The sequence below is a fragment of the Plutella xylostella genome, chromosome 10 (assembly GCF_932276165.1).
Source record: "Plutella xylostella chromosome 10, ilPluXylo3.1, whole genome shotgun sequence".
Lineage (NCBI taxonomy): Eukaryota > Metazoa > Arthropoda > Insecta > Lepidoptera > Plutellidae > Plutella > Plutella xylostella.
The window spans coordinates 9,624,229-9,651,521 of NC_063990.1; the positions used below are offsets into that span (position 1 = coordinate 9,624,229).

Genomic DNA, 27,293 nt, shown 5'->3' on the forward strand with positions numbered 1-27,293 from the left:
CTTCCTATAAAGGCAAATGGAATGAAGACTTGTCATCACTGCAATTATATTGTACTGCATCTTGGACCAAATTTCTAAGCAGAGTTGGCCCAATTCTATCACCATGATTTAAAACTTTCCCACAGTCTTTTTCCCAACGCATCCGAATCACGATTTCGATGTTTGTATGTAAATAGCAAACGAAAGGGATCATCTGGTTACACGATTATAATCTGAACGGCCGACAGCGGAACATAAGAAAGTGTCTAATCGAATTAGCATGCCTTGGGGCGATACTTCGGCTTATCGAACACTCTTTGGCACACTGGCATGCTATGGCCAGCTCTAATGCAACGTGAGAGAGTCTTGCTTAGCGTATAGCCTGAATGAAAAGCTAGGCGTTGGAATAGCTGGAGTAGAGTGTCCGGTGCCGGTCGCTGAACAATAGGTACCGGGAAAGTGAACTGGGTGTCATTCATAAATAAAATGTTTATTGTTTAATATTGGTCCGAGTTACGATGGAATTTGCGAAGATTAGTGGCCCTTCTACGAGTGGATATGAATAATGTTCATTTAGAATTACGAAAAGGTTGTAGGAATAATCGAAAAAAATAGTAAACAGATGAAATGGTATATATAAATAATTGAAAAGACACGTAGCTTATTTAAACAAAATAAATAAGAAAAGGTTAAAACTGTCTGACTATTCCATTCGTCGACGTGGCGGTCCACTGGTCCAAGTGTGACAGTTGCCATCGACACGACAAGAAGAACAACCTAAAATAATGATTTCGAAAGAATTATAATTTATTTACACACAATGTGATATAATAAAAGGAGCGAATTGCAAATCACAAAATCACATCGCGTGAAATTATGCTAAATGTAACAAGACTGTTACATACATTCATAGAGATTGTTATTCTTATGCAGTTTAATAATGTACCTATGTATAGCTCTTAGCTTATAAGTCATAGGGGCTATAGTATAGTTCATCAAATAGGTAATACATCATACCTTATAAAAGGAAAACGGAAGCATATATCAAAGATCTAAGTAGATAAAATTACACGCTTGTTTTATGATCATGAAAAAACAACGAAATGCCGGTAATTACAAATTGCTCGAATTTTCCCACGAATGAGAGATCTTTCTGTGTAATTAGTAGGAAATAAACGTATGAAATATTGCGTACACGCACACGCGCTAAGGGGTCCGTTTTTTATAATACCTAGATTATAGAGCAAAGTCTTTATTTCGGTAAGTATTGTGATACATGCAAACTACACTCGCGAGCAACCAAATCGACTCAAGCCTTGACGGCGCAAACATACATTAATACAAGTAAAATTATGAATAGAAATAATAAAAATGATATGTCATTTAAAAGCTTAAGATGTCAGCTTTAATTTGATATCATTATTATTGAAATCCATTCATCATTTTTGAAATAAATGATGTCTGAACGCAATTGTAGGAAAAACGGGAATTTAGGAAAAAAGGGTATGGGTATCGTATTATACAAATTAAACAAAAAATGTTAAGATAAAAATTTATTTATTTAAATCAATACTTTGTATTGCCCCCTCTTGCCCTAATTACAGCCTGCAGCCTGTTTCTCATAGACCTTATCAACTTTTTGACAGTTTCCTGAGGAATGCCGTCCCACTCCTCTAATAAAGCTGTCTTCAGCTCGTCCACGCTTGCAGGGACTGGATTCCTGGCCCGAACTCTTCTTTTGAGCTCGTCCCATAAGTGTTCGATGGGATTCAGGTCAGGACTGAGCGCAGGCCAGTCCATCGTGCGCAATTCCTTCTCTCTCAGAAACTGCCGACTGACTCGTGCCGTGTGGCAGCGGGCATTGTCGTGCATTAGCACGAAGTCTTCACCGACAAATTCTGCATAGGGCACAACATGACCGAGTAGAATGTCGGTGATGTACCGATCAGCTGTTAACCCGCCTCCTCGGCCGCCTCCAGGCACGAAAACAAGTGCGGTTTTTCCCTCTAGAGAAATACCAGCCCACATCATGCAGGAACCGCCGCCATATGCTACTGTTTCAGCGAAACAACATTGGGCAAATCGTTCCCCCGGACGCCGGTAGACCCGGCCTCTCCTGTCACTGCCATGCAGACACACTCTGCACTCATCAGTAAACAGGACCGACCGCCATTGCGCAATGCTCCAATCGAGATGCTCTCGAGCAAACTGAAGACGCGCTTGTCGGTGGCCTGCAGTCAATTTGGGGCCTGATGCAGGTCTTTTTGGTGTCAAGTTGGCTTCCTTCAAGCGTCTTCTCACTGTCCACTCGCTGACAGCCACTTGTCGTACACGTCTCAGTTCTTGCTGCACATCAACGCCCGTAAGGTGTCGATTGCGCAGCGAGGTTGAGACAATGAAGCGGTCGTCTCTCTCTGAAGTGCAGCGGTGGCGGCCCGTTCTTGGTCTTCGATTGAAGGCACCAGTCTCTTGGAACCGTCTGTATACTCGGGATACAGCAGACTGGCTCAAGTGGAGCTGGGCAGCGACTGCTCGCTGACTTAACCCTTGTTGCAGCAAGGCAACAACTTGAGCAGCTTCTTCTGGTGTGGTATCCATGGGTTTGCGAAAACAAGGAATACAATGCAACGAGATGTGTACCGGTCAACTTGCAACAAGCGACTGATAAGGTACACCGGATGTGGAAAGGTTTTATAGCGGGATCAGGTAGCGCAAGGCGTGGATTCCTAATGAGGTAATTAACACTGACGGGCAATTAAAATGCGTCATTAAATCTGCGCTTAGTTTTTTTTTATGGTATTGATCTTAATTGAAAGCCTAATTCTTCAGCTTTCGAATGACATATCACTTTTATATTTACCATTTATCGTTTTAGGAAAATCAATGTATATGTGCGCCGTGAAGGCTTGAGTCGATTTGGTTGCTCGCGAGTGTAGTTACAAAATAAAACAAAAAATTAGACCGTAGTGAATATTACATAGTCTAGCTTAGCTTCCGTCTAGTAGCAGCAATGTGTACCTACACTAAAACTATTCACTATCTAAAACCTAGACATCGCATGCACCATGGCATTAACCATTACAATGAAAACTATAACTACCATAAGTTGAAAATTAATGTCCACTTTTACGTCTATCACGGGTCTCAATCAGCATACCTTGACAGAATTCAGAGTGGCAATAAAACAGTAAATTTTACTTCGACAATTATGATTCGTACAGATTCAAGAATAGTGCTTCCCATAGCCCCCCGAGCGGGCGAGTGTTCCAGGAAATAGATGGAAAGTGTAATCGTACAAAAGGACAGCCCGTCTAATTATAACCTTGCGCAGTGGACGCTGTCTCCGCGTTCCCGACATACCCCGGTACTATATACGACGCATGGAGGGTCACTCAATCTTAACAAAAAACAAACTAAGGAGCTGTGCTATCGGTACGTTTAATTATGGATATAGAGTCGTGGTTAGCGCAGCAGCGCTGCGAAACTTCTTTTATGATTAGCCAGAGTGACCCCCTGTCCCAGCAGACTCCACGAGAGCACTCGGAACGTTTACAAACATGTCAGCCTGAATAATTTCGTAATGAAAAACTATGATGATGACAATAATAAAGAAGATATTAAGGTATTGTTCCACCTTTGGATGAGTACACGCATGCAAAATCTAACTCTGTAGGTGTAGCACACGAATTGGTCCGACCCTGGCTGCAAGTTAATACAAACGAGGATTGAAAACAACGAGAATTAACCGAATTAATCGGAGGTCGTTACAATTATCGACACGATCTATCTAAAGCCTCAAATTGACCAATATTGCAAGCATTTAAATGCAATTGCAGTTGGAATTTGTTGTAATTGCGCAGATTAACTAATATTTTCCAGTTGAGAGTTAAACTGAGCTACACGCCTACACTTACAATTTACTATGAACGTAGAAAAACTATATTTTTAATCTGGCCTGTCGATCAAAATATGACTGCTATCATAGGCTAGTGGTAATCTGATTCAAAATTCGAACACCCTGTGCCAATTTTATTACGAAATCAACCGAGATCAGCAGTTTCATCCATCTACGAAAGGAAAATCGCGACACATCACTTGTTTTCAATCATCTGTTGAACATAGCATATAGTTTATCTTAACTGTCTAGTTTCTGTGCTTGCCTATACACCACGCAGGTAGATTAATGTCTAACACAAGGTACATGTTGCGGCTCATTCACCTCCCGTAAATGAGCTCGTAAACTTTACGGCGTCCATTTTCCAACAATACCTCGTAAACCCGCACCAGCGAGGCAAAGGTTGCCAGCGACAAATGTTGCAGCCTACTTCCTGAAAGGTTGTGGCGACCTGAATCATACGAGCTTTGTAACTATCGTAAATTGAACCGGTGGGCGCACCCTGGTGTTGATGTTGATGATTGTTTCTTTACAACACAATGATTCATGTGAAACGTTAGGCTTTTCCGTATACCACAAGACAACCTATTTCTAAAGTTTATTGTTCATTTATCGAAAACTGATGGATACTCTGTGAAAACTGGCGTTGAATCTACAGTATATTTCCTAAAGTTTAGGAAATGTACTAATGTAATGTAATGGAATTAAATTTTTTATTATGATTCACGGTTGTTTTCCGATATTTTATCTATTTCATCGTAGCTTGGCCACGGATGTATCAGACCAATATCAACTATCTATCACGGCTGCCAGACAATTTGATCGCAAAGCACAGTTATCTAAACACAGACTAGGATCAACAATCATAATTTAGCGGTTACCGGTGCAATACAATACGAATGTATTAATCTTCATAGCGTGATTCTTTCACATTATTGTGTAGCTATGTGGTGAAATAGTTTCTGATACCAAGGTCAAATTTAAAGGTTACACGCACTCATATGGTTCTAAAATAACAAAATATAATAAGGATATTATACACTCGCAAGTGAAAAAGTTCCACCGACAAAATGCCGACACCATATGAAAGAAAGACCTTATAAACAATAACTTTAATAAGGAGGGAGAGCTTGTATGCAGAGTGGTCTAACAAAACGTCCTGTAGGTTGAACTTAAAAACCCGCAGTCCAAACATTTCTCTTTCATCGCACGTTTTGATCTTTGAACTTTCTACGGACTTGTAAAAAGCAATACGTAGAAGTTTGAAAAGTTGCGTGTCAGAGTAAGTTTGCGGGGGCGGAAGCACAAACTTTATGAAAGTTGTCAATATCCGTGATACATTTATGGAAAGGCACAATCAGTGCCTACTGAAAGATCCGAATCAAGGCGATTAATAATAGATGGAGCAAAAAACATTTATTTATAATAGTAAGTAATCTAATGGAATTAATCGATAAATTAAAGCCAAAATCATCAGCTACGCGTGCTCAACGAGAGTTTATTGGGGGATGAGTTTCAAATAAAACTTTACTACTATATAGTACTCTTCAGTCTCTTCTTATAATCACAAAATGTACCTATGTCTACGCAAGTACCTTTTGAAATAAACGGTTTATTCAGCCCACGCTAATAACTGTACAAGAGACAATTAAGCCAAGTTAGGATACAATGGTACATGGATGACATCGTGTGCAGTACCAACAGACACGACACGAGTATTTATATCTTATTATAAGTTAAACCTAGTTGCCATGGCGATTACGGTGTTAATTGTACTTAATTATTGTAATTGCATTATTATTATTAAGAAAAACGCACTTGAAAAGTTTGTCGTTTTAAAAAGTGAGTAACTATCGTAAATCTGGTGACGTAAATTTTAACATCTAATTTATGAAATAATTCCGAATAAGAGAGCTTATAATATACCTCATACTATACTTTGGTAGTACTTATAAGAGAAAGCTTTAACAAATTAACTAGGTCATAATCACAACAGAAAGGTGACGGCAGATTAATAATTAGAAGCTATTGGATGGCGCGGCGCAAGTCCTCGCTTCAAAGCTCCACATCAATGTTTTCGAAAGTGCCCTTTTAGCAGGTTGATATATGATCATGATCAGTTTGATCACGACTTACGAAGCTACGCGACTATACACGACACGACTATATACACGACTGCTATAGGCATCTAGTTCATGCTACTAGCTTGTCCGCGCGATCTCGATCGTCAAAATTAAAAGTGTTTCCTGTAGGAATTCTGGGAGTAAACATAGCCTATAGCACTCAAAAATAATGTATTATAATAGGTCAGTTAAGAAATATTATTGACCCTACTAATTGAATTTAGTGTACTTACACTACTCAATGATTGTATTAGCTCTTTAAAGATGATATATATAAAATTATATGTAAGTCTAAGGTGGATGATTCTGTAAGTCTCAATCAGAAAAAATACTCATCTAGAAGAAGTTTAGGATCACTTGCCCAAATTGTTTCCATGTTGCTTAACTATGCACAATAATATTACGATAAACGAAATGAAATGAAATGAAATTAACAAGACACAAACCCAATTTATTTACACTAAGCAATTACTAGTGTAACAAAGTAGGTAGGTATATTGTTTTAAAAAAACCGGCCAAGTGCGAGTCGGGCTCGCGCACAAAGGGTTCCGTAGCAGCAAAATTACAGTTAAATCAACCTATCTCAAAAACTATAAGAGATACTTTGATCAAACCAAAAATCGTTGAAAGAGTTAATTAGCATGCATCACCTCTATTTTTTTTAGAATTTTATACCCCGTAGTTATAAAAATAGAGGGGGGGGGACATACTTTTTACGACTTTGAGAGCTGATATCTCAAAAACCGTTCACTTTAAGAAAAATGTTTTTTAGAAAACTTTATATCATTTTAAAAGACCTTTCCATTGATACCCCACACGGGTATGTACATCGAAAAAAAAAATTTCATCCCTCAGTTACATGTATGGGGGGCCCCACCCCCAATTCTTTTTTTTACTATTTAGTGTCATATTTTTGTAGCGGTTCATACAACACATATTCCCATCAAATTTCATCACTGTAGTACTTATAGTTTCCGAGTAAATCGGCTGTGACAGACGGACAGACGGACAGACGGACATGACGAAACTATAAGGGTTCCGTTTTTGCCATTTTGGCTACGGAACCCTAAAAAGGAGGTTTTAAAATCTTTTCATTTAAGAGGGTGTGTGTTCTTATAGTGAAATGTAACATAAATTTTTTGGAAATAAGGAATTTAAGTACAATAGAATTATACCACATGCTTTTACAGTGAGAGGAAATATTATAAAAAAATCTGCAAATCTAGATTTAGCACATCTACATGGGTGAACTTGCGATGCACCAGCATGGTGAAAAATTGTCCAACCTTAGCAAGGCAGTGTAGATCTTTAAGGGTTATTTATTTAGTTATTTACAAAGGTCAGTCAGATGCAGGTACTAATACCCCCACCAGGAGCAGAATAGAGGTAAAGCTTGTGAGGTACAGACCCTCTGAATCTTGTATGACATTGAAAATTATTTGATCAATACACAACCTCTTTAGCCAGCATATTTTGTGATTGAGATTGACATTAACTCATTATAAATAGACCACTGTTCATAGCAGATTTAAGTGATAAAAGTATGATGTAAAGCAAAGCATGTAGGTACTGTTCTTCTTAGGGCGGATTCGACCAACGTCGAGTAACTTTTTACTCACGAGTAAAGTACTAGTTACTCGCGAGTAAGCAGATTTTGCATTCTACCAAACCTGAAACCAAGATAAGTAGCTTATCCCAAGAATAAAATGTTACTTACTTACTACTTATAGTCCTGTTACTCCCCTGTGGAGCTTAGGGCTACAGACATTCTTCGCCACGCTTCCCTATCTTGAGCCGCCTCCTTCACTTGGGCCCACGATAGACCTGCCCTCTTCATTTCCGCCTCCACGGACCTTCTCCAGCTCTGTACGGGTCTACCTGGTCTCCGTCTTCCACTAGGCTGCCACTCGAAAGCAACTTGAGCATGGTTACAGTCGTGTCTTCTCATTGTATGGCCGATCCATCTCCAGCGCCTCATTGCGATTTCTTTCCTCAGTGTGGTTTGGTTGCATTTTTTCCATAGGTCCACATTAGAAATCGTGTCCGGCCAGTATATGCGGAGAATCGAACGGAGGCACCTGTTGACGGTAACTTGGAGCTTGTGATGTAGCAGCTTTGTAGTCCTCCAAGTTTCACAGCCATAGAGAAGGACCGACTTTACATTGCTTTCGAATATAGACAGCTTTAGACGAAGGGGCATTATGTGCGACTTCCAGACTGGGGCAAGCTGGGCGAAAGCCGCTTTTGCTTTCTTGATCCGGTTATCGATGTCCATATCAGCACCGCCTTTGTTCGTCAGGATACATCCAAGGTAGCAGAAGGTGTCTACTAGCTTCAGTTGCGAGTTGCCCAAGGTGACATGTTCTGTACTGCTGGAGTTAACTTTCATGCTTTCTGTTTTTGACGCATTTATCTTAAGGCCATATTTGCCACCTTCTCTTTGGAGATCTTCTATTTTACTCTGCATATCTGACAGCCTTTTGGATAAGAGTACAATGTCGTCCGCGTAGTCCAGGTCTTCTAATTGGCCTTGTCTCCAAGGGATTCCTCTTGAACCAGCAGAGACTTGTCGCATTATGTCGTCCAAGATGATTATGAAGAGAAGAGGAGAGAGAAGGCACCCTTGTTTGACCCCGGTAGAGATAGGAATAGGTGGTCCAATAAGCCCATCATGTATAACGTGGCACGTGCTGCCATTGTAGAGAGATTGTATGATATTGACAATTTTTGTTGGAATGCCTTTTTTCTTCAAACACGTCCACATAGCGGGCCACTGTATGGTGTCAAAGGCCTTTTCAAAATCCACAAAAGTGAGAAACAGTTCCGCATTCCATTCAACACACTCTTCAATAATAATACGCACCGTATTTGTGTGATCTGTGCATGACCTTCCCGCGCGGAAACCGGCTTGCTCCTCTCTTAAGTATTTCTCTATCTCTGTTGACATTCGGTTCAGCAGGATCTTCGCCAGAACCTTCGCAGCTATCGGCAGGAGTGTAATGCCACGCCAGTTGTCACACAGTGAGAGATCTCCCTTTTTTGGAACCTTAACTAATAGCCCTTTCCTCCATTCGCTGGGAATATCTTCTGTCTTCCACACGTTATTTATGAGCGGTGTTATTAGAGTAGCTGCGTAATGTTTATTGGCTTTAAGCATTTCTGGACAGATGTTATCAATTCCAGGTGATTTTCCGGATTTTAGCTGACCTATGGCATTGACGACTTCGTCAAAGGTAGGTGCGGAAGTGTCAATTTGCAGATATTGGTCAGCTCTTGCAGCTTCTTCGTTCACTTCAGTATGCTGAAACCGGTTAAGTAGATCACAGTAGCTCTCCGTTCTTATTACATAGAGGTTTCTTTTTTGATACGTGGTTCGGGTTACTAAGCTTTCTTGTTATTTCGTAAAGTTCACGAATGTTTCTGTTTTTAGCAGCCTCTTTTGCACGAGTGGCTAAATCTTCTGCGACTATACGTTTATCCCGCCGGGCAAGTTTTTTAATAGTTTTTCTTAGAGAAGCATATTGAGAGAGCAGGAGTTCTTTTTGTTGGATGTCGGTGGTCTTAGTTAAGATCGCCTTGGTCTCCTGTCTTTTGATTATGGTGTTCCACAATTCATCGGACATCCATGGCTTCTTATCATTTTGTATGTAGCCCAGGAATTGGTGCTTAGTGTCGGGGTTTTCAAGCTTGCGAACGTCATATCGTTTGCTGATATTTTCGCTTTTCTTCTTAGCTGTTGCGATTTTTAGTCGAATTTCAGCAACGACTAGATGGTGGTCACTATCGATGTCTGCACCTCTTTTGTTACGTGTATCCAGAAGCGATGTTCGCCACTTTTTGCTGATAGTTATGTGGTCTATTTGATTTTTAGTGTGTCCATCTGGGGAATTCCAAGTCCATTTATGGCAATCTTTGTGCTGGAAAAGTGTACCTCCAATGACCAGACCATGTTCACCACAAAAATCGCCGAATAGTTCTTCATTCTCATTCATAGTTCCTAAACCATGAGGGCCCATGTAGTGATTTCGGTCGGTATTGTCTGCTCCAACTTTGGCATTAAGATCACCCATTAGGATAACTATATCTTGCTTCTTAGTGTTTCTCAATAAAATGTTATACCGCCAAAATTGACCGTGTAACGAGCTTATCCGAGAGTAATTTTGTAATGGCGGCAGCACATCAGCTGATTAGAAAACCGTCATAATGACATATAAACACACCTGTCAAAACATAAACAAAAGTACGTTTAAAGGCTAAGTCTCCGAATAACAACAGCGAATAAAATATTAAAACATAAACAATTTCATGCTTTTATAATCCATTCAAACTAAGTTGGCATGTCATTTCTATTGCATGCTTTGAAACGCAGCTATTTTTATTTTAGTTGCATTACAGTTTCGTTCCTCGTTCATTCAATTTAATCATGGTATAACTTGGTAGAATGCAAATGTACTTATCCTGGATATTTACTCGCGTATAAATTTTATTCCGGTATTGTTAATCTCGAGTAACGTGATGTTTGGACGAATTCACCCTTAGTGTGTCTGTCACCAACACTACAGCTACCACTGGTTTACAGTATGTCACTGTGGTGAAACGATCATCCAGTCAGATTAGTAGATATTACTAGATTAGAACTATCTCTGACTTCCGTGGGTATGCTGGACTATGTAAAGTATGGATTAAGTTCCTTTCAGAATGCACCCCTAGGAATAAGTGAAAAGGACGTAAAGTATCCAGAAGCCAGTACCCACAAACCACAATGAAAATTGTGTATAGTTACGTACATATAATAATTAGCCTGCCGTGGCAAACACATTTTTACCTTATCCAAACTTGACTATTGTTTAAACATAGTGTTGATTGGTCATCTTGGTTGCCTACTAGCGGTAACTTACGGACTAGTAATGAGTTTATCATAATAGATAATATTATATATAACGGGTAGGGAATAAGAATAGTATTAAAATAACAATATTTTCCTTACCTTCTACTCGGTGTTTTTTTTCAACAGCACCAAAATACCCTTTTAAGTTAACAAAACGAGCGTTTTCATATAATTTATTGAATTCTAAAGACGCTATTCATTTATAAATCTATAATTTAACACAAATATACTATTTTTATTAAAATTTAAATAAAAAAATAGACGCGCGACCGATACACACCTCGAAGGTTTATGCACCACAGAGTAGGTAGTTATAGTTATGCACTTTTTGATTTCTGACAGCTACTTACCACAGAATGCTTTCTTATACTTCCGTGCCACAGACAACAACACGCTCGGGTGTAAAGATGCCGACACACTAGCGGACGCGGCTGTCAGCCACGACTGATAAGTGTGCACGGTCTTTTGGGACAGTTCGTGCCAGATCGCTCTCGGACGTCTGAAAGCTGAAGGACCTGAAGGTCAGTCCAAGGTTACGTCTGCGACTTACGTCCGATAGTTTGAACAGCGAAGTGTACATTCCTTACCTAGATACCTTAAAAAGCGCCGACACACTGGCTTACGGCCACTGACGAAACAAAAAAGAGCCGCCATTTTAATTGGCACAGAGTTTACTCTTTTTTCTTTCGTCATTGGCCATTCGGCACTTAAAGGTCAGTCAGCCGCGTCTGCTAGTGTGTCGGTGTCTAGTGTCATGGTTCTCGTGTCACTGTCACCATTATACTCTGTGAGTTATGTTATTGTTCTCATTTTCATGTTGATTCATAAATTTTGCGATTGCGAATAAAGTTTTTCTGTATTTATATTAATTTCTGGATTGTTTCTTGGAAAATCATTAACACTTTGTATTAATTGCAATCAACATGTCCAAAATATTTACGCCAACGAATCAAATTCGTCTCACAAACGTTGCTATGGTTAGGCTGAAAAAGGGTGGTAAAAGATTTGAAATAGCATGCTACAGGAATAAAGTAGTATCATGGAGGAATAAAGTGTAAGTTTTTTGGATTTGTTATCGACAGTGACTACATAACATATGGCTATGTTGTAACGTAGCATAGTTATTCCTAGTTAAGTTGCACCAGTAGGTAATGTAAATGTTCCAATGCTTACCACTAAGTTTTTTCTATTTTTGTTTTCAGTGAAACGGATATTGATGAAGTCCTACAGACCCACACTGTCTTCACAAACGTGTCTAAAGGCCAAGTTGCAAAAAAGGAAGATCTTTTGAAAATCTTTGGCAAGGATGATCAAACTGAGATCTGCAAAGAAATTTTGGAAAAAGGTGAACTTCAAGTTTCAGATAAAGAGAGACATTCTCAGATTGACTCCTTATTCAAGGACATAGCCACCACAGTTGCAGACAAATGTGTCAATCCCGAAACTAAGAGACCTTATCCTGTCTCCATTATAGAAAAAGCCATGAAAGACATACACTTCTCTATAAATGTAAACAGGAATGCTAAACAACAAGCGCTGGATGTCATTCAGCTGTTGAAAAAAGAAATACCTCTAGAAAGAGCTCAAATGAGAGTCAGGATTACATTAAATGGTAAAGAAGCCAGGAAAACTCGGGATAAAGTCGTAAAATTAGCCATGAGTGTTGAGGAGGAGAACTGGGAAGCCGGTGCAGCCAATATAGTGTGCCTCATCGACCCTGGCAACTTCAGGGTGTTGGATGAAATGATAAGGGCTGAAACTAAAGGCAATGGACAGTTTGAGTTGCTAAACCTGAAGGAAATGGTAGAAGGAGAACAAGCATTGTAATTTAATTCATTGTTAAGAAAATATACCTGTTTTTTATTTCATTATTTAAAATAAAATGTTTTACAAGCTTAACTGTTCAAGGTTACTTTAATATTAAATTAATATGGATTAATTTTTTATTATTAAATTACAGTTAAGAAAAGGTAGCGAAAAGTGGACCTCTGACTACCCCTTCGGGGACTACAGTCATGAGCGTATGTACGTATGTAAGAAAAGGTATGCATAATTTATTGAGGATAGGAGTGCATATTTTCAAATTTTGAGCTAATAACAGTAATAACCCGTAACCACAAGCGGAGCTCGTAACCCAAACACGTTGAAGCTAAATTTAAAAGAAAGTTTAGCATGTTTGATATATTTTTCATTTATTTACATCTTACGGTTATAGATTCTACCACACCACAAATATTTTTGTGCCTGGTAACACTGTTTACGAAAGTGGGTCTATTGCAGTTATTTTCCTTATCTTGGCGTAAGAGTGTTTGTGTCTCTGATGAGGTGCAAGTCGTGTTTTTATAAATAATTATTTCGCAAATAATAAACATGTTTTTAAAAGTTATTGTAAAATTTATTTAGTTTTACCGTTATTCATTTTATCAATTTTAGTGCGGAACGGAACGTAGCGAAAGGCGTAACAAGTTTTTTTCTGCATATGCAATAACTCTTATTACTTAAGAACCAAGGCGTATTATTCTGTGAATATTCAATTTAAAAAGTTGGTATAGCTAAAGTGAATGTACTCATCAAAATGACAAATTAAAAAGTTTTATTTTTCTTATATTGGTACGAGATTTTATTGATTGTTTTCTTTCATAAGATTTTCGGCCAGACGGCGACTGAAATTGCAAGTTACTGTGATATATTTATTTTTCAAAACTATTCTTATCAAATAATTAAATGAGCAGGGATATCGAGTTATGTCTATAAGTAATGGAAGGTACAGAACTGGGTGGCGACCAGCAATTCTGTTTGAGATGGAACAATTTTCAAGCGAACATAACTTCTCAATTCGAGGCGCTACGCGATGATGAGGACTTCGTGGATGTCACCCTGGCGTGCGAGGGACACAGGCTGGAGGCCCACAAAGTGGTGCTCTCTGCTTGTAGTCCCTATTTCAAGGAACTATTCAAAGTAAGTCCATCTTTCACTCCTTACAGTTTGATGTGTCACCATTACAATGACTCTAGTGAAAGTTGTTATGTATAAAACACTTGATCTACTTACAAATGCCATGTCTCGCGTTCCGGTTAAGTACTCGTGATTTCATTTATTTGTACCTAATTTAAAATTCTGTTTCACAATTTCTAATCACCTCATTACCATTGTTGTTGCTATGGAATAAATCTTTGTTAATTATAGGCATACATCGTCCACCAGCCACATCAATGCTGCCTATTTCTATGCATAGTTTTCTAATTAAGGATTAAACACATACTTTCCCTAACCAGCTTGTATGATGGCTGTTTGTGTTGGCAGAATTAAGTAGAAATGTGGTGTAAAGTGTGTTCTGAATGTGCATTGCAGTATAAATGCAGTGAAAGAAATTCCAAAAGACAATTTCTCTTGTTAGTGGAGGCAGGCACTTTACAGATGACCATAAACATTTATGATGTTTGTCATGTTTGCAAATCATGTGAAATTGAACAGATCAAGCTGAATACCTTCTTTTTCTCCCTCTGGTTATCTTTTATTATATTTAAATATAGGTACTTTTAATTATACTGATCAACTCAGATTATGCATTTTAGTAATATAGCCAGACCATTTAGCCAATTCCATGCATTTTCACATCATGATAGAAACTCATATGTATTGTATATTTTATGGTGATTACGATTTATAGAACTCGTTGAAGTTTAGAGAACCTGATGAAGGCTAGTAGTAAGAGTGGTTAATGTAGTAGTAGCCATGTTTAGTTATACACTGATATCATTCAAGTAAGAAAGTAAATTATTTTTCATGTAGTCATTTTATACCAGAACCTAGGGTTTGATTGATACAGTATACATGAAACTAATTGACACCTGCCACTGACCGAAATGGATATCCATGTTGTTCCACTTGGAAAATTTCTGAATAAGCAACAATGGAAAGAAGATTTCAAAATAATAATCTTGTTTAATATTTTTGCTAAATTACATTCCCCATACATATAAAAAGTTTTAAACCTATGTCATACAATTCACAGAAACAGTATAATTACATGTGAAAAATCTTGCCATTGTATTTTAGCCATTAGATTAGATTGTCTGATTACAATCATAAATTGCCAACTAACTAGATAACTATTGTCACACCTTTGGATTAAAGTATCTAATGTTCACCTTGAATTATAATTTTATGATTTTCCATAAATATAGTTTTTTTATGTGTGCAATGATATTTGCATAATTATATCAAGTTCAAAGAGGTCATGCAAGCTATACTTACATCTTCTTTACCTCATTTAGAATTGTAGGTATATCTATAAATGATACAGGGTGCAATATTTAAAACAGAATGCAGATTGAAACTATGAGACATTGCTTTCAGTGACAAGTAAACATTTCAGTTTCATTAAAGTATGAAAACATTTTACCAACATATTTGGTTAGTTATTAAATAAATAAATATTGCTGTTTTATAAAAGACCAAGTTGTCAATGTTGGTGACACTCACAGCTACCTGTCAGTACTCAGTGCTAGCCATTATGATGCTAATCACAGAATTTCATATCCTATTGTAATAAAATTTGGTGGTGACTCCCAAATGAAGTATTTGTTTGAAGATTCCAGAGACACTTCATACAAGCACATACCACTTTCTTAGTTTAAACAATGGAGTTTTACACAATTAGGTGCCTGTGAAATCTTCCTATGTTTTCTGAGAGACAACAATATTTAATAACTGTATTTGTTTTAATCTAGAATAGCTCTTTTGGTTTGTTTGTATTTTTTCATGTTGAATATTTACAAATAGTATAATTCATTTCGTATCATTCATAGGTTTTCGATAACAATTATTTACATTTACCATGTATGTTGTAGCTACTATTATGTGCACCACTATTTTGTGCAAACAATCCAGTTTATACAACTAGGGATAAAAAAATATATTTACCTCCCACTTCTGCCTAACGGTATTATTTTCGATGCGTGTAAGAGGTACCATTCAATATGTCTGAAATTAAATCAATTGCAGTTTTACATAATATATGCACATTTTAGAATTTCCAAAAAGCCCCAATGCCTGCTGCTAATGTTTGAAAATACTATAATGTCCGATCTGTATCTGGGCTATAACCACATGGCCTCATCTTTTAAAGCTAAAAAACCCTTCTGCCTCTTGAAGGCATGAAGTTTTACTATACTTTATTTGTCAAAACAACAATTATTAAAAAACCCCTATCTTAACAAAACAATTCTACTTCAACATCAAGCTCAACCAAAATTTCTGCCCTACCCTAACCCTCTGATGTTGTACCCAGCTTAACCCCCCTCGTACCTTCCAGAACAACCCGTGCCCGCACCCCATAATCTTCATGCGCGACTGCGAGGTGTCGCACGTGCGCGCGCTGCTGCAGTTCATGTACGTGGGGCAGGTGAACATTGCGCAGGCGCAGCTGTCCGCCTTCCTGCGCACGGCCGACGCGCTGCAGATCAGAGGGTTGACGGACTGCTCGCAACATAATGATGCTAAGGTTAGTCTCTCTGTGGTTGTTTATTTAGTAGGTGGTGCAGTATGAGCCTTATTTTTGCGTGTTCAAGTGTTATAACGTTACTATTATTGCAGCTCCTCTGATTACATCCATGAGTTTCCCTTGCTGATATGGCATATAGACTTTGTACAGTGGTTATTTCTGTGTTCTGCTACTATTTGAATGAATATACTGGGTTCTTGAAGTTGGTTCAATTGATGGTGTTTGTTGCAGAAACCGAATCGAAAGTCTCCTCCCTCCCAACTGCGTAATTTGCTCAGCGCCAAGCCGTCTCACTCTACCTCCGCCTCCAAAGTCCCAAGCCAAAACGAGTCCAACGCCGAAGAGCCAGAGAAGAGTGGCAGCCGCCGCTCCGAGAGGAATTCTCCCGATGTTGCCAGAAATAATCTCAATGAAGAAGCTCCTTTTCAAACGTCTAGTCAAACCAGGCCTAATAATGATGACTATAGCGAACCAACCAACTATCCCCATATAAGGGTGAAAACTGATCTCGAAGCGCCAGACATCAAGAATGAGGATCCAGAGACGCTCATGGAAGGCGCCGATGATAGAGACCGGTGTCCGGACTTCAACTCTGATCTTTTTGAACCAAAAATGGAAATGATGGAGCAGGAAGCGAGCGACGAAGAGAAGTCCAACTTCCCGCCGCTCTATTACAATGACAACAACGCGCTGGCGAATCCGTTCGCTGCACTTCAAGGTTGGTATTTATTGTCTATGTTATTTTCCACAGTGTAGAATAATAAATATCTGCTCTGTGATCATTACTTCAAAGTGTAGCTAATGCGTGTGTTTGTCTGCAGGGAACGTGGTGGATGCGATGGGCGCAGTGGCGGATATGAGAGATGACAACATAGAAGGTAAATATTTCTCTTGCACACCTATCTTTTTCATACATGATACAATCGAATCACCGAGAGCTCGGAATGGCAAATGTATTGTGACAAACCTTTGCAAACTGAGAATTTACTATCGCTTAATATATATAATAAATAAACTCCGAGTTCCCATGGAGTTTCCCTAGTCATGTGGCAGCTCCACCACGGCATACATTATTCCGAGTTCTCGTCAAAAGTGAAACTAATAGCGGTAGCGGTCGACGGACAACCGCGCCCGGCGACCTCCGTACTATATGTCTGAAGACAATAAAGACTGAGTCTTGAAGAGAGCGCGTCTTCGGTGAGCGACGCGCGCGGCTGTCTGCGCCGCCGCCCCCACGCCGACCACACCAGAAAAATATATAAATTGTCTATGGTACCACCATAAACACAGTTTGTCTGTGGTCATGCGTTTCAGGGGTTTGGTCTAGGGTTGCTAAGTTTGCGTCTGAAAGTAAATGTTAGTATTTAGTCGCGGAAACATTAGATCAGTAATTATTATGTAAAAAAAAGTCATGTATCATTTGCTAAGGCTCCTGTTAACTGGAGAAGAATGGGGGCATGAAACTCCATGAGCATATTTTCAACTGTTAACAGTCGAGTCTTGATCGACACTTTCAAAAATGCAGTTGCAATTTGGATGGAAATGTTGGAATGCTCAAGTTATGATCGAAACGAAAACCAACATACCATGTAATAATTCATTATTCATAAGCCGCAGACAGTTAGCGTTTGAAAGCATAATGAATCTAGATTGTTTTTATGTCCCCTTAATTTTTGAGAGGTGTTGAACATAATTGCTTCGGATGCCTTTGTAAGTCCGAAAATTGTTCTATTTATACTTTTCTTTTGTTTTACATTTTAATAATCTTGATTTTACTGTTTATTATTTCTGATCATTTGAATAGGTATCATTCCTGTCACAGACAATCAATATCAAGATTGAAAACCTCTCCTCTTAAAGTGCTTTTAGACTCTGAAATATCTGATTTTTTCTACAAACCATGATCGTGTCTTTAGAATGGACGTCATTGTAGTTAGTTTTCTGATATCTTAATATAATTATATTCAAACCCCATAACATGACAGAGCTTTTCTCTCTGGAAAGCTATGCGCCGCTGCTCGTATTTAGTAAATAGACTAGTTCCACCTGTCGACCAAACCCCTGAGCCATGCTACCCCAGCTGGTGGTGGCGTGCGGGTGCTGAGTGCGTGTGTCCGCAGCGGGCGCGGACGCGGCGGGCGTGCCGTGCGCGCAGTGCGGCCGCCGCTACAGCAACGCGTCCAACCTGCGCCAGCACGTGCGGCTCATCCACGAGGCGCGCCCCGCCGCCTGCGCCGTCTGCGGCCGCTGCTTCAAGACCCCGCTGTACCTCCGCCGCCACACGCTCGCGCAGCACGCCCGGCCGCCGCCGCCGCCGCAACACCCCGACCAAAAACTCGCTCTCTTCAAGTAACAGCATTGAACGGTCGCCGGGGACCTCTCCGCTTACGTGCCTTTATAATACCGATAATACTAGTTCCGATTACTGATTACTGAATCAGCGGACCCCCGCCGCCGCTGCTCTTAGTTTTAAGTTGTCAGTGCATTCATTATGGTAAACTATGCGCGGAGTTCACATTGATTTGACACCAGCACAAAGTAAATAATTCTAATTAAATAAACCATTAAGTCATAATGAGTAATGAAAGGGACATGTTGTACGGTCTCATTGCAGTGGCGGGGGCCCGTTAGACACACTCTACATACATAGTACCTTCCTTTCTGACAATAGACTGATTGTTGTTAAGCATTTGTTGCGACCGGTGCTGATTTTACATAACATAGGTTATTTACAGGTTACATAATTATACACACATGTTATCCACACAGTAATAAAGGCTGGCCTGTGCGCTGCCAGGGCTCGACTCGTATACACACATATTTTGATAAACCGCGAGCCTCTCGATGGCAGGGCACAGGAAGTAGCGGCCATAACAGTTTTATTTTATGAACCACTTCGCGACTTTTTGTGGGAAATACAGAAATTCGTGAAGACTACACAATAGTGATATTTTTATACACAATAGTTTTATCTTTACACAAATGTTGATTATTGAGTGATTGGACGGTCCCCGGTTTTAGTTTGTACAATCGGATGTAGGTAGACTACTGTGAGAGATGTCGCCATATTTAAATATGCGCGATTATAATAAGATAAAGTAACGTAATATTAGTCGTAAACATTATAGTTAGGAAGCCGTCGCCATACTCGCCACGCGGCTGTGGTGCAGTCGATCCCGCTTTTAGAATTAGATTTTATTATTATTGAGGATTTTATGACGATTTTTATTTTGATTGACTGATTATGAGTTTTTATTAGATTTAATACGAAAATATTTGCCATGATGATGTACCATCTAGTCATTTACTGTAGAAGCCAGCATTATGAATGGGGCAGGGATGAGAGTAATATTTTTGTGGTATGTATAAAGGGTTGTGAATTTGAATATTAGTGGGTCGCTAGTGGCTGGCGCGGGTCGCGTAGACATTCGGTTTGATCTCAAGTAGCTCCTCATTGGCTTGATCTCGCCAGGTTTGAACTTGCATTTATTTATTCGAAAGTGTATCCATTATCGATATGTCAAATTAACATATTTTAGAGATTTATACGTATCCACCTACATGGGAAACCGTGTTTTAACTGTGCGTAAATAGAGCTGAAATTCTTAAAGCTTTCGTAGCCCACCTATTATATAAAATTAAGGATTTTGGTAAATTTTAAAGTAAGGTATTTCTCTTGGGAATAACTTAGGACTCTGCATGCGGAGTTTATAGATATTCTTTTAAAAGAATCATGTTTACCATGAAATAATTTGTCCTCTTTACGTTAACACTGGATTGGTGCAAGTTGATATCATTTAGGTCTGTGATACTTCCCAGGCTATTTACCTATTTCGTCACTGTAAAATTATTCAAATACTACGCTAAATTATTTAAAAAAATATAAATAAAAACACTTCGGCCCTCAATTATCTACCTACTGTAAGGCACAGAAACATATTTTAATCAAATCACTTAATTAAGTAAAACTGCTTTGTATTCGTATATAATAAAGATATAAATAATGTAAGCATAGTCAAATAATCTCTTGCCACCGCGGGTGACGTAGGGACATTATAAGAGGCTCATAGAAATTAACACTATAATTATTAGCAATACTGCTGTCCTCGGAGAGCCTAAAAGGAACGGTTATGGGGCAATTGTATGACATCATGGTGGTGGGTGGACCTTATGTGGACCTGTATAACTGTACGTTTATCTTAATGTCGGGTGACGTCACACCCGCTATCTGGTTCACATTTCACACAAAGACAGATTTCTCGAGTGTACAAAACACCAGATTAAAACAATGGTGCGCTATTTCCTTGAGCCTCTTAAACTGTCGTTAGAAGTTTATCATTGCGATAATAATGTTTATAAATGTAAATTATTTATTAACTCAATAACACTATACTTGTTGTGCTGCAATAATGGTTCATTATAATAGATTACAATAGTTTCTGGCATGACATGCCACCGATCGCAATATTACTGTTCAAATACTTTTATATCCTCACAGCCCGTTAAATGAAATAGTTGTTTTTATACAGATATTTACACAATACTATTGCTGTTATTTTTTGTACAGTTGCTAGATTAGATCCTACTTAAATGACAGCTCTATAAAGCATAATACGAATGGTTAATTTCGTTTGACTAATCTTATTTTCCTATTTAAATGTAAAATGTACAACTATGTAGCGCAGATTATGAATACAATGTATATGTACATAAAGTACTGTAATTTTTTACTAAATACCAGAAAATAAAATATTGGAATGAAATTGTGATTTTCTGTTGATGCAAACGTTTTAGTTACAATTTATTATAGTATGTTATTCTTTTGTTTTGCTTTGTTTTAACGATCGTCTCGTGAACCTCTCTTATAATTGCCAATGGCTTCTTACGTATCATATCAAGCTGTTGTATTACTTATGTGTTTTTTGTTAACGTTTTATCTAATTACCATGTGAGCCAAACATAGCGATTAAGGTCTCCGTGCTAATATTATCCGCGTTTATTGCTTTGATTATATAATTCTGTAAAACCTTTGTATTTGACAAGTTTAGTTTTGAACAAATACCTACTTACAGTTTTATGGCAATGATTACATAGGTACAACACCATAGCTGTGTCTGCTTTTAACATAGCATAGTACTGTAGGTACGTCTAATCCCCTGACTCAAGTATATCTGTAATGTTGGTTACTTGTCTGAACCGCAATACCTCAGGAAATTATTATTAAGTATAAATTATTTATGGCACATAAAACAAACAAGTACAACGGCGAAGTTAATGCTATTAGCATTCTCTACCATTTAACTTTGGTAATGTAGAGAAAGTGATTGGCAGTGAGATAGGCTGAGAGGAGAGATGTTGATATAAATTAAGAAACATGGATCGGAGGTTTTTCTTTAATGTTTGTTGTGAAGCATTTAACTAAACCATTATCGCGCAATCCTTATTAAACTTGACACAATAGTGACGACGCACGTGAGTCCATGTACCTATTCGTTTATTATCAGCCCTAGCTATGTGTTCGACCCCCATTCCCGATATCAGTGGCTTGTTGCTGCTTACGCCCCAAATCTACAGATAGGTACATGTTAGCAGAGTTCTTCTATGTAAACAGAGTTTCACTTATTGCGTGAGTTATTAAAGAATCAAGCATAAGCTCTGTGGAAAGTTCCAGGACACTCATTCCTACAATGAAAATGTTGGTTTTGAAAGCTCTACATACATATAATAATATGTAATAATAATAATTTAAATTTTGTGCATATCATTCGATACTCTTGTAGGTATGTTTAAGAGTTGTTTAGCTGCTGATTTCAGTAACCAACATATTTATACGCTGCGGTGTGGCAGCCCCATGTTCTGCGTGGGGTGGTATTTACATAAATATTTAAAAGTTTTACCTATGGATGGCTCTATCCATTAGTGAAAAATATCACTTACTTATTTCTACAATGACAATGGGAGGTGGATGAATAGTTGAGTAATTCATGTTGTTTTTCTCGACAACACGGCTATACTTATTTGATACACTATCATCATTTATTCATATCTGTAGTTATTTGCCTACGGTGTTTTGATATGTAAATGTTTACCCATATTAACTACACTGTAAATGTCATCTCATCATAGGACTTGAATGAAACGTTAACAAAATACAATAAAAACCGTAAATACAATGCGAAAACTGTCTGTGAATGTTTTACATATTTGTTTAAACACTCATTATTACTTATAATTTCATTTGGTTGCAAGATTTTTGTAGTATTATGAGAATTTCAGATTATATGTATACGAGTGCAATTAACTTCATCCCAAATGCTCAATGAGCCCTTACGATGGACCTCACCAGTGGATGAAAGATTGCCATTAGGTAGGGAAACCGTAGGTGAGTTCTGCTAAAACATATATTATGTAACACACACAAAACATTAGAATTAATAAGTTCAGTGTTACCCATACAATTTCATATTTCATTTATTATAATACTTGTATACTATGGTGCCAATTTCCCTTCGAGCGGGCTAGGACTGAGCATACTCTTATCGTGTATGTATTGTATATCCCCCTTTAAGGTAGGCTTTCTAAGTGATCGAAGTGTATCTGACGCCGCGACAAAATACTCTATGAATATTTGCTGCGTGCTGACTCTACAGTCTGCATAAGTACCTACACTAATGTCCATATAACATTCTGTAGCGGTGTCATAGGCGGTATCTTCGAAAGCCTACCTTGAAGCCCCTTACAGTTCAGTCCAAACAAATTGATAGTTCCTGAAGCTTTCAGCGATTATACTTTTGTGCTTTGTCAAACTAACCAACTATAATTCTTTCAAAGAATGAATAGGCGGTTTGTAAGTTTGACATGATACAAAATTACATTCGCAACCAACTTCAGAACTACCTAGTTTTTTGAACCGAACTGTGAGGCTACCACCACCGAACATTAGCAATAAACAATCTTTAAGCAGCGTCGCTCGTTTGTCAAATCTGACGTAACTTGCATGGATCTGACAGATGTTTGACTTGCGAGCGTCGCACTGACAGACAGACACTGCTTATAGATTTTTTATTGCAAATGGTACGGTAGCCATACCCCTACCCCTTTCTAACACCTGTGCCGGCAGTGGGTCGGTGGGAGTCGCGGCGCACGCGGCCGGTGCCCGACGCGGTGTGGCTGGAGCAGCACCGCCGCGCACTGCCCTTCGTCTTCAAGCGGGAGAACGAGCGAGGCACCCCGGCGCCCACCGCCGCGCCGCGATTGGTGAGTTGCACTTATGTTTGTTAACTGTGGTAGCAGTAAGTCGGTGATGATGATGATGATGATCTCATGTTGATGCGGCTACAGCGACTGCCAATCTAGGCAGTAAACGTTCGTCCGCAGATAGTAACTAGTATGAGATCGGTATGAGGGTATACTATAGTGATAGCGGCGCCCTATGATTGGTCACTGGGCCTCGAATGATAACAAGGTCTAGCTCCATACGCAGATGGTGACAAACATAGTGACTATTGGATTAGACGGCCTGAAACATGAAACTATATAGTGGGTTAGAAAACGGGCTGCAGTCTATGATGTTTTATTAAAGTAAACCCTACCGGAATGATTAGTGTTTTGTTGTTAACTTGTGATCTACCATCTGTGCATTTTAATTATTGCTTGCTGATCTTTTATGGCTTTATTTTCTTTCTGACCACACTTTGGACTCATGCCAGAATTTCACCCTTAATACCTAGTTCTTGCATTATACACCGTGAAGCAGTATTTGTTTAACCATCCAGTTTAATTCACCCATTTAAAACATAAACTCCCAAGCGGCCCTACAATCAGTGCCCTAGAAGAGATAGCACGTCAAATAGTGATTAATCATGTTGGAGCTACTCGGCACATGGCGGCGCCAGACTCAAAGTACATGATGATACACTAATGTGCTCTTATCACTGTCACCCACACCATTGAAGTACTGTCTTGTGCGACACAGATTGCACAATGCCTAGTACTTGGGTTTGTGTACTGACTTGAGCAATATTAACAGTAATAAGTATCTACCTATGTACTAAGGCATGTTGTTATCCTATCCCCTATGTGGAGAGATTATAATTACTGCCTTGAATAAATACAACTTTGCTAGTTTACCCTGATTGTTGGTTTATATGAGAGTCTAAAATTATAATTTTAATTTAACACCCACCCGCCTGACTAAAGTGTGGATATTATGGAAATACCCCGTCTTAGTTCAGATCTGTGTCCCACAGTGGACTGTACTGTTTAAATTACAAAAGATTACAGCCATTATCAACGCAAAGGTCACTGTTAGATAAAACTAAAGTGAATTAACGTTAAGTATACCATGATTTCCTAATCGGCGCGGTGACCATAGATATTGAGCGGGCGTTTCGCAAACGTGATACGCAGGGAAGGTCGTCGACCCGGCCCCCGCCGGCTCCACTCGCTGGTGCCAAAACGCGTCAGAAACACACATTACGGCACTATGAAACCGTTGATGGGACGCTTTTACGCCTATTATGAGAGATGTGAGATGATACACCTGTAAATTTGAGGATAGGTGTTATTTATGACATCTTTATTTCTGATTCTTTTTCTGACCGATCACAAGTTGTTTAAGCAGTTATTTTTCTTTTAATAACAATCAATCTTCATTCGATGCTCCAATCAAATGACACCAAATCACCTTCCGCATCCGCAGATAAAACTGGGCGAAGGCGTCGAGATCCGCGAGGAGTTGCTGCGCGGCGTCAAGTGGGGCGACTACCGCAAAGTCACCAGAGGACTCGCAGCCGCCTTATTCTCTCCCTTCGAGTTGGCCACCTGCTCCGTCACAGGGCAGCGGTGGTCGCGTGCAGGCCAAGAGTCCCGGCCTACGAAGCCGCCCTTAGACCGCCGCAGAGTGCACGCGCTGATCTCGTACGTGAGCCGCCAGTTCCCCGACGTGGAGGTGTCCCGCATCAAGCAGGTGCTGGCATACAAGTGCAAGGAGAACTGCGCCGCGCTGCGCATGCGGACTGCCAGGTAATGTAACTGTGGGGGAAGTGAGGGTTGCATGATTGACTGTGAGTGGATTTAGTCCTGATGGATGAGGTTATAAATACTGTCTGAAAAAGTTATATATGAGCTGATTTAAACCCCCTTTGACTTAACCCACTTTTTAGCACTTTTTTATTTATGTATAGTGAATGTAGAGCCGTGCCAGAGCATAAACTAGCATTTGATTAAATTTACTCTGTACCTGAAATGATTCTAATCTAGAATCTAGTTCATAGTGTTAGCCATGGAAAATAACCAACGAAGCGGTACATTTTATGATCAAACCGTAAAGTTTTTTAAACTATTGCATGAAGAACTAATCCCGCAACACCGTCACGACGGTATAGTGCCTTGGTTATCAGCAATTTGTTTTAGGCTGATTGTAGGGCTTATTATAAACACTTTGCCTCTAAGAATTTTAATATTATAGACTAAATTTAAGAAAACGCCTATAAATAAACATACTACAACCCGGGCAAGTTAACTTGGCTCCTAGCAGACGAGTCACTCCGGGTATATCAGTGACCTAGATAACACGACACCAGTTTCCGTCCAGGTGCCAAGTTACCTCACCCGGGTTATACCCCCCAACATGACCTGTAATGTGTGAAGAAGTAGCGTTAGCAAACGAGGCAGTAATACAATTTGAAGTAGGCTGTCGTCGTGTTTCAGCGAGTCGTCCAACTTCCTGGTGTCGGGCGCGCCGCGGCCGCCGCCCTGCGACGACCCCGCGCTCGCCGGCGGCACCTCGCGCGCGTATCACAACTAGTGAGTACTTCTTGACATAATCTGCTTTTATTTTAAAGCCGAACGTCAACCGCCGGCTAAAATAACTTACTTTAGCTTTGCTCACATAGTTGACCCAGTTTTTCATACATAGTGCATAGTTTGCGGTGGGCGCACATGACTCCATGTAGTCAATTACTTCTTGATAATATACGACACGACCCGCCCTCCGCCAGAATCGCCCTCGGCACCCACTCAACTCAATAGCCATCTTTGCCCATAGAAGCTACTTTAGAGGCAGCATGTAGTGAGTCGTTACCATGCTTTTCATGCTTTCATGCAAGCAGCAAATGGAGCTGTTGGGCAGTAATTAAACTATGCATGGTATTCCTTTCGTTACTATCACAAACATGTTGTAATGAAATTAATATGATAGATACATATTATGTAAACGTCTTATACAATCGTGTTCTAATGAGTCCTTTTCCCCTCCACAGCGAGTCGTCGAAGCCTCCGTCGCTGGGCGAGGGCTCGTCGCGGCCGCCGGACGACGCGTCGCCGCACTGATGCTCGGGACACACACGTATTGCATATCAATATCATAATCTTATCGTGTAGCGCCGAGGAGCGACCAGCGACAAAATCGGTTTTGGAACGCACCCGCCCGCCATCTTGCCAGCGCTTCTGTGCAAAAAATGGCGGGCTGTCAAAAAACTAGTTGACGAAATTGTAAATGGATTTTATTTGTGACAAGGAAAGGTGTTTTTTGACGTTCCATTTTAAACCGCAGCCGCTTGTCGCCTCTAAGGCCTTGGTCTCCTATTTACGCCGTAGTTCGCGTTCAGCGTCACGCCGTAGGCCGCGTCACAATGCTCACTATAGAAATGTACTGATGCGGTCTCCCTCACACGCCGACGTTGGCGCGTAGATGTTATGAGTATCGTGACGCGGCCTACGGCGGTGACACTTGACGCGACCTACGGAGTAAATAGGAGACCCGGGCCTAACACAGCTCCAACATCATTCAGTGAATCCATGCCAAATGTTTGAGAATATTATATCCCCCTTATATTATCTAGACGTAAATTGTAGCAATACAATTTGATATCCTTTATACGTACAATTTCTTAGTGTATA

The 27,293-nt window shown here is 39.6% G+C and overlaps 3 protein-coding genes across 6 annotated transcripts in view; 2 read left to right on the forward strand and 1 right to left on the reverse strand.

The window, feature by feature from the left end:
- The window catches only part of LOC119693644, a 53,012-nt gene extending 41,818 nt beyond the window's left edge, over positions 1-11,194 (reverse strand). For both annotated transcript variants that reach the window (XM_048623339.1, XM_048623347.1), the window contains exon 1: positions 10,985-11,194. The gene's annotated coding sequence lies outside the window, so the exon portion shown is untranslated. The remainder of the gene's footprint in view (positions 1-10,984) is intronic.
- Positions 11,195-11,668: 474 nt separating this feature from the next.
- LOC105396138 (ribosome maturation protein SBDS) lies at positions 11,669-12,780 on the forward strand. The gene is made up of 2 exons (XM_011568122.3): positions 11,669-11,939; positions 12,088-12,780. The coding sequence occupies exons 1-2, from the start codon at positions 11,809-11,811 to the stop codon at positions 12,710-12,712; spliced, it is 756 nt and encodes a 251-aa protein (XP_011566424.1). The 5' UTR covers positions 11,669-11,808; the 3' UTR covers positions 12,713-12,780.
- Positions 12,781-13,416: 636 nt separating this feature from the next.
- LOC105396139 (broad-complex core protein isoforms 1/2/3/4/5) lies at positions 13,417-26,957 on the forward strand. 3 transcript variants are annotated; one of them, XM_038117612.2, is made up of 8 exons: positions 13,451-13,843; positions 16,203-16,391; positions 16,623-17,109; positions 17,213-17,269; positions 23,512-23,648; positions 25,093-25,415; positions 26,085-26,198; positions 26,654-26,957. In XM_038117612.2, exons 1-8 carry the CDS (start codon positions 13,643-13,645, stop codon positions 26,721-26,723), a joined length of 1,578 nt encoding a protein of 525 aa, XP_037973540.1. In that variant the 5' UTR covers positions 13,451-13,642; the 3' UTR covers positions 26,724-26,957. The 3 variants fall into 3 exon arrangements, with proteins under 3 accessions (XP_037973542.1, XP_037973540.1, XP_037973541.1); XM_038117613.2 differs by having other exon boundaries at positions 13,459-13,843; positions 26,103-26,198; XM_038117614.2 differs by lacking the exons at positions 23,512-23,648; positions 25,093-25,415; positions 26,085-26,198; positions 26,654-26,957 and adding an exon at positions 18,512-21,154 and having other exon boundaries at positions 13,417-13,843.
- The last annotated feature ends 336 nt before the right edge of the window (positions 26,958-27,293 follow it).

Bases quoted from the DNA above. Each gene is read 5' to 3' on its own strand.
- LOC105396138 (XM_011568122.3), top strand. From the start codon at position 11,809: ATGTCCAAAATATTTACGCCAACGAATCAAATTCGTCTCACAAACGTT. The intron at 11,940-12,087 runs GTAAGTTTTTTG...TTTTGTTTTCAG, and splicing joins GTATCATGGAGGAATAAAGT to TGAAACGGATATTGATGAAG.
- LOC105396139 (XM_038117612.2), top strand. From the start codon at position 13,643: ATGGAAGGTACAGAACTGGGTGGCGACCAGCAATTCTGTTTGAGATGG. The intron at 17,110-17,212 runs GTTGGTATTTAT...GTTTGTCTGCAG, and splicing joins TCCGTTCGCTGCACTTCAAG to GGAACGTGGTGGATGCGATG. The intron at 17,270-23,511 runs GTAAATATTTCT...CTGTGCCGGCAG, and splicing joins GAGAGATGACAACATAGAAG to TGGGTCGGTGGGAGTCGCGG.